Here is an 8,004-nt window from a genome sequence, read left to right on the forward strand (position 1 = left end):
ATTTTACGATGTTCATATGAGATAATGAATATGAATTATAAATGTTATTTTTGGTGCCTATTAATAATTTATTACGGTGTGTCGGTGTGTACTGTGTAAACGTATAGTGAGTGTCAGAGCCGATCGAGGTAATAGTTTTGTCTGTGTACACTATTTAGAATAACCTAAATACATTTTTTTTTATAAAACTGCTTAAAATTTGACTACCTACTAATTAAATTAAAATAAAATGAACAGCCAGTTTTATAAACCTATTCCGAAATCCACAAGGACATTGAACGATGATGATAGTACAACAGATCAACCTCAATTGAACATTTTTAAATTAAATGTTACCTCGACTTCTAACGAGTCTTCAACTTCTTCTTCTTGCTTAAAAGTGACTCGATGACTTAAATTCACTAAATAATTATATTTTATGTAAGTAGGTATACTTATAATTAAAAAAAACTATTGTTTCACTTGTATTCACTTTTAATATCTTTGAAATATTATTAACAAGTCAAACAGGAGGAATTAATTGTGTTATATTAGGTATATTATGTGATCATTTTTTCTAATTAAATTTAAAAATGTTATAAAAAGTTTCTAAAAAATAATGTATACCTATATAAATTAAAACAATTATAACCAGGCCTGTCCTACATTTTTATCCTGGGCACGCCTCTGATGTATTAAACAAAAATTTACACTCAAAGCTAATTTTTGTAGATGGTATATACAATTAGAGTATAAATATACTACTAGATATTTCAAATATTAAATTATTAAGTTTCCAAAATCAGTTAATATATTATGGAATTTTGTATTGTGCTAATTAATAGCAGTTTCTAAAACATTTATTTCAGAAGATATTTTTGTAAGATGCAAATTTTACCATTGTGAATCTCATTTGACTGCTCTTTGAATATATTTTTTTTCAGGTCTTCCATATTTTTAAGATTTTTTTGTATAGTTACATATTTTGACGACTGGGCACCATCAATTATTACCATCTAAAATTAAATGTTTAAGACTATAAATATAAATCTTAGCATGTTTATTTCTTTTACAAAAATGATCAATATCAGCAATAGACAAATATTTCTTATATTCAAAAAAATTACAAAAAAGTATAAATTAATAAAATAATAATAAATACCTTAGATTTTTTCTTCTTTTTCTTAATCTTTTTGAATGGACTTTTTAACCTAAAACAAAAATACGGTTCACTAAACAATGAAGTAAAATAATAAAAACAATTCAATATTCGAATATTATGTAAAAGGTATTCAAACAGAAGAAAATACAAATTATAAAATAAAATATTTACGTGACAAATAAATATGTCTAAAATACTAGTTATTACTTAGTTATTCACTAAACAATGACCTAACATAAAATTATTAACCATTATTTAAAAAAAATCAAACAGATTCTTTTTCTTTGATCAAAATCTAAAGTTTATGCAGTTTAATCTGAAATTGTTCACGTGGGTAGGACGGTTAGTTTTTACATTTGGGTGCACAATATCTAAATTTGGAACTAAAAATGATATAATATTATAAAATGTATTATTTATACCAGGTGATTTTTTTATCATTGAACACTCATTATTTCAAAAAAGTTTAAATTTTTTGAAAATATTTTTTTACACAGTTTCAAGTCGCTTGTAAAACTTGAGCGGTGAAGTGGACAAACATTTTGTGGGGTAACCCCGTACCACTCCACTCCGCTCATCTAAACTTTGAATATTTATAACTCATAAACTACTCACCCGAAATTTGATTTTCATGTATCAAAATACTAAGAAAAATATTCTGCTTTGGAATATAAAATTAAAACCCTATGTTGTCATTCAAAAAAGTAAAAAACTTAAAAAATTATAAGGATAAAAAATATTTAAAAACATAATTTTTTAAGAAAAATATTGTTTTATAAGTGACTTGAAACTATGTAAAAAAATATTTTCAAAAAAGTTTACACATTTTGAAATAATGAGTGTTCAATGATAAAAAATTCACCCGGTATATTTATTGAACTAGCTGATTACGTGCACGTTGTTGCCCATTAAATGTATCAACTCTATATGACTCAAACTTTGTTTTTTTATTATCTAATATTCGGTGTATGGTGTTCAAAATGTATCTTAACTTTTCCGTTACCCGGAATAAAAATTCTGATTCGCAGCAGTACATTATGCGGTAGATCGCCGACCCCGTGCTGTTTGTACGTGAGTGTATGATTTAACTCTTATACCAAGTTTGTCGTTTTTACTTAATTTCACCTATGGTGGATTAATATAATCAATTTATACAAAATTCTATCCTAACCTAATCGTTCTAAAATCCGATGAATAAAAAAAAAACAAATTTAACCCTTTATAAATTAACCTCTTCTTCTCAGAGATCTAATCTATCCACAAACATTAATTTATATACAAATAAATGAGCGGAGTGGAGTGATACGAGGTTACCTCACGAAATGTTTATCCACTTCACCACTCATCAAAACTTTGAATATTTATAACTCATAAACTACTCACCCCAAATTCGATTTTCAGGTATCGAAACACTTAGAAAAATATTCTGCTTTAGAATATAAAATTAAAACCCTATGTTGTCATTCAAAAAAGTAAAAACTTAAAAAATTATAAAGATAAAAAATATAATTTTTTAATAAGAACGTTGTTGTATAAGTGACTTTAAACTTTAAATTTACACTTTTCGAAATATTGAGTGTTGTTTGATAAAAGAATCACCCGGTATATGGATATTGACAAAAGATAATAATACAAATCTACAAACATGTCTGATTAACCAATAGCAACCAATATATTATACACCGGTGGATTTTCCTAAATTTTTATTTCATATAAAATATATATAAGATAAATCAAACTAAATAATAATGATACTAAATACTAATAAGTAATTAACTTATTTGGATACTTACAATGTCAATTCTTTATCATCTTCTGAAACATTTGCAATTTGAATCGCTGTTGTAAAATCTTCTTAATAAACACATTAAATATTAATATAATATTGACATCATGGTCACAAAAATAACGTACCTCTATTCAAATTGGAAGCACTTAAATTGATTTTATTCAAATACTTGACATTGTCATCAATGGTCTCATTATAAAATTGTACTACATTCAAAATAGATTTATCCTTATTTAAATGTTTTTCTTTTTGTACCTAAAGACAACATGACAGTCTTATATCTAATACATTTAATTTTTATGTCAAAACAAACCATTTTTTTATCTCTATTCTTTTTCTTCTTTTTTTTTTTAAATCTACAATTAACATAACAATAAAATACAATATCATAAATAAATAAGGGTGAACAATTAGGTACTGCTTTGCTGTACAGCAGTTGTCGAGTGTGTCATTATAATAGATGTGTTCAATTTGAAACCTTGAATTAAAATTTAAAGTTTTTTTGTTAAAGTTGTTATTAAAGTTTTCAATATTTTAAAAAAACTAGAATAAAATAGAAAATTTCTTATAGCTATAATAGCCAAAAAATATCAAACATTTTATTATGTATGGTAAGTCATACTGAAATTTTGTGAGCATTGAAAGTATCTACAGTTATAAGTTATAACGTATACATATGTAAAGTACACCAAAAACATTAAAACGATATTGTCATCAATTGGTATTACGTATAAATATTTTGCTACACAAGTTTGGTAGTAAGTCACATTTGATAAGTATTAATTTAAGAATACACAAGAGCAATCACGAAATTAAAATCTGAGAATACATACAAATATATTAAAATAAGCTTTTTTGACTAATTATTTATTCATTAAAACGAAATTAGAGGCTCAAGAACCAGTAAAAAAAAAAATATTATTAATGTAAGTAATGCATAAAATTATTTTAGTAACTTATTATTAAATGTACAATAAATAAAAATATGATCATACAAATCAATCTGGACTTTTATTGATAGGTACTTACAAAGAGTCACCTTCTGAAGCATTAGACATAGGAATTCTTCGAGTCAATTCATCTAAAAATATAAACAAAAATATAAAATAATAAAATAAATCATAAACATAATTTCAAAAAAAAACAGACCTTTGTTGAGATTAGAATCCATTGTTTCGTCTTTATGCAAATGCTTGTCATAATCATCACAGGTCTCATAAAACTTATCTACTTTCAATGTAACTATATCGTTATTCATATTTTCACAATTTTTCACCTAAAGACGACATAACAGTCTTATATGTATCTAAGATTTTTTTATTTCAATGTCAAAACAAACCATTTTTTTATCTCCTTTTTTTTTCTTCTTCTTTCTTTTAAATCTACAATGTGCATAACAATAAAATACAATATCACGTATAAATATATTTTAACAAACAGGAACCTTATACATACATTAAATGTTTGTAAATTTCTTAAGAATTAATTTAAACGTGCTCAAGAGCAGCCACAAGATTCAAATCAGAGAAAACACACCAATAAAAAATGTTTAATGTAAATATGGCACAAAATTAATCATGTAACTTATCATTAAATGAACAAACGCGGGCGGCATTTTTTTTCGGGCCTGTCACAGTGTCTGGAGAGAAGTGCCGCAATCCCCTACCTGGGCATGGCAGATACCTACAGTTGCCCACTAAAAAATCTGCCAAACTAACAAACATGCGTGTTTAACCTACGGTACCCTTCCCCACAGTTAAAACCACTCAATGGCCTAAGTTACCACGGGTTAATAAATAAATTTGATCTTTCATTGATCCGTACTTACAATGTGTCACCTTCTGAATCATTAACAATAGGAATGCTTCTTGTCAATTCATCTAAAAATATAAACAAACATATTAAATAATAATCAAATAATTGTATAAATCATAATCATCATTGAAACAAAGACAACAGACCTTCATAATAATTGTCATTGTAGTCACAGGTCTCATTACAAAACTTCTCTACTTGCAATGTAACTATATTGTTATTAAAATGTTCACCATTTCGTACCTAAAGACAACATAAGATTCTTATAGATATTTATAATTATTTCATTTTTCTGTAAAAACAAACCATTGTTGTATCTTGCTTCTTTTTCTTCTTCTTCTTTTTAAATCTACCAAGTGCATAACAATAAATTACAATACCACGTATAAAAAATATTAAAATATACAGGTAACTAATACATACATTTTGATTGGCGTGTCTTCTCTGATTTTTATACAGTGGTTGCTCTTGTGCACATTTAAATTAATTTTCATAAAATGTACAAACATATAATCATTGATAATAAACACTATAGATTGTTCACTGGACGGTTTTTCGGTGGCATAAAATATTTACTGCCGGTAGATGGAGAGACGCAAAAACTACTAACTATTATAACAATACCGTCTATTACTAACCACGCGCCTGCGAGAAAACCATGGTCACCCAGGTTAGTATAGGGTTACCATATTTTATTTCGCAAAAACCGGGACAACATTTTTAAAATTTTTAAAATTTATTTTCTGATAATACAATATACTTTGTAACACACATTATATGGATAATAATATTTGAAGCTTTAAAAATTAAAGAATACATAATAAAATATAACATTTTTAATCTGTGTCCGATGTGTTCTCCGTCGGCAGAAAAGTCTGAGTTGTTTGATACTTGGCTGAACTATGCACTTTTTGAAGCAATGTTTTATTGGCGAGTATTGACTCATAAAATTGACTACAAGACATGTTATCAAAACTTGTTTTAATTATTAATGAAGCCTCGACTGTACTTATATCTAGTTTATTTCGTGATTTTGTCCATGTACTATTCATTAATGAAAAGACACGTTCGACTGCTGCATTTGAACCAGGTAATGAGAAAGAAAATTCAACAACTATTAATAGACAATCAAATGTTATATTAAGTTCTTTAAAATGTTTAAATGCTGATAACCAACGTTCTTCAAGTGATATGTTATGCCATTCTTCACTTTGTTCTTTGAAATATTTTTCGAACATTTTAAATTGATCAAAAAAATTGTTTTCGTTAATACAAATCGTATTACAAGTTGTAGTTAATAATCGTATTGAATTCTTTGCATTACTCCAAGTGACATTGTTTTTGGAGTGAGTGTCACCCATAACAAATCTTTTAATCGGAATTATGATGGTTCGATTCCAGACCAATTGTAAATATAATCATAGCAAATTTCATAAAAACGATCACATTTACTGTCAAAATATCGTTTATTTATGTGTCCTTCTTCTTCAATTTCTTTTAATAAGTTTTCAACTTCAGTTGTCAAAAATTTTTCTTCTCTTTTATTCTTAATTATATTTAATAAATTTTCAACAAGCATCATAATTTCTATAGCTGATAAATGTTGGCTCTCAATTTTTTTAATGTAACAAGTAATAGTCTTCAGTTGGCATGATACAAATTTTAACCACAAAAAAGAAGTTTCATTTTCAAAAAAACATTTTAGAACAGTTGGACATGTATTTTGGGACAAAAAATACGATTTTAACCCACTATAAATGGATATAATTCTGTCTATAGCTGGATATAATGAAAGCCACCTAGTTTTGGAATGCGATAACAAATCATTATATTGTACATCTGCAAAATCACAGAACTCTTTTAGACTTTCTACACGAACAGTATATATATGAAAGTATCCATATATTTTGCAAACAACGCTTTCGACATCAATTGGAAGTGAATCTACAGCTTGTTGTATATCGTTATGAATTATGTGTGCAAAACATCCCATACCAAGTATATTTCGATCTAATGATTTTTTTAACTTAATAAAAACATTATTTTTACCATGTCTAAAAATTCCTCCGAAATTAGTATTTGTATTGTCGGCCGAAAAGCTGATGATTTTGTTTTTAAGATCAAAATTATTAATAACTTTAATAATATGATTATGTATTAATTCTGCAGTTTCTCCAGGTAAATTGGAAAATTCAAGAATTTTGTTTTTTACGCCTGCAGTGGTCGAAAAATAACGGACAATGACAGGAACTAACTTAATAGCTTTATGATTCGATGCGTCTACAAGAATTGAAACAAATTTAGCTTTATCTAATTCAGCTTTCATTAATTGTACAGCATACGGTGCAATAACATTTACTGCAATATCTCTAGTTTTAGTACGGCCAGCAGTAAATTTTTTTTTATCAAACATTTTTCTGATTAATTCAGAAGTACAAGTCATAGAGTTGAAACTTTGATTATGTACAATTGTATGGTAAACAAATGTAACTTCTTTAGACGCAAGTTTTAACGCATTTTCGTCTGGTTTTAATGGAGTAAAAAATGTACGTACCGAGCTATTGGTAGCATTTTTGCATGTTCTATGTTTTTTTGTTTTGAGATGATCATTTATATCAGATCGCCCACCATGGCTAACCGAAAACGAACTTGAACAAATTGTACAATATACATCATAGTCGTTATCTGCTTCAACTTTTTTAATAAATTTAAATTCACTTTGAAGAGTTTCGTTAAATTTACATAGGCGTTTTGGGGCCATATCGCACTGTTTTCACGAAATACCGCACGGCAAACACAGTCGTCAACACTACAACACTACAACACTACAACACTAGACACTATATTAGGTTCGGGTCTAGTGATTACTGATTAGTTCACCACAACTGACAAATTATTAAATAATAAATGGTTGATCCGTTTAGCGATAACTAAAACTATCGTATCTAGTATCTACGGAACGGAAATACGAAGAACGTATTAGACAAAAATTAGCGTCACAGAGTCGGGAAAATAATTTAAAAATAGATTTTGTCATTTATTCAACTGACAACTTGTTATTTTATAACTATATCTTGTACATATTTTGTTTATAGTTATCTCAGATCTTACTTGTTACTTTTTTCCATCAAATGTCTAATAAAAGATAAAAGAAATTATTGAAGTCTCATTCCGGGACAATATGCTGTCCCGAAAGACATTATCGGGACACCGGGACGCCATACTCAAAACCGGGACTGTCCCGGCCAAACCGGGACGT

At 27.4% G+C, this 8,004-nt stretch overlaps 2 protein-coding genes across 2 annotated transcripts in view; both read right to left on the reverse strand.

The window, feature by feature from the left end:
• LOC100574364 (zinc finger protein 300-like) overlaps positions 1–3,260 on the reverse strand; it is a 9,715-nt gene extending 6,455 nt beyond the window's left edge. The window contains exons 1-5 of the mRNA XM_029488477.1: positions 3,244–3,260; positions 3,056–3,185; positions 2,935–2,995; positions 1,142–1,190; positions 878–995 (exon numbers count right to left, since the gene is read on the reverse strand). Coding sequence (XP_029344337.1) covers positions 878–995; positions 1,142–1,190; positions 2,935–2,995; positions 3,056–3,185; positions 3,244–3,246 — 361 coding nt within the window. The 5' untranslated portion in view covers positions 3,247–3,260. The remainder of the gene's footprint in view (positions 1–877; positions 996–1,141; positions 1,191–2,934; positions 2,996–3,055; positions 3,186–3,243) is intronic.
• The window catches only part of LOC115033873, a 6,654-nt gene continuing 1,891 nt past the window's right edge, over positions 3,242–8,004 (reverse strand). Inside the window, exons 4-9 of the mRNA XM_029488478.1 lie at positions 5,052–5,094; positions 4,892–4,988; positions 4,759–4,810; positions 4,270–4,312; positions 4,080–4,206; positions 3,242–4,011 (exon numbers count right to left, since the gene is read on the reverse strand). Of these exons, the coding sequence (XP_029344338.1) occupies positions 3,956–4,011; positions 4,080–4,206; positions 4,270–4,312; positions 4,759–4,810; positions 4,892–4,988; positions 5,052–5,054 (378 nt within the window). The 5' untranslated portion in view covers positions 5,055–5,094 and the 3' untranslated portion in view covers positions 3,242–3,955. The remainder of the gene's footprint in view (positions 4,012–4,079; positions 4,207–4,269; positions 4,313–4,758; positions 4,811–4,891; positions 4,989–5,051; positions 5,095–8,004) is intronic.

The sequence above is a fragment of the Acyrthosiphon pisum genome, chromosome A1 (assembly GCF_005508785.2).
Source record: "Acyrthosiphon pisum isolate AL4f chromosome A1, pea_aphid_22Mar2018_4r6ur, whole genome shotgun sequence".
Taxonomy (NCBI): Eukaryota; Metazoa; Arthropoda; class Insecta; order Hemiptera; family Aphididae; genus Acyrthosiphon; species Acyrthosiphon pisum.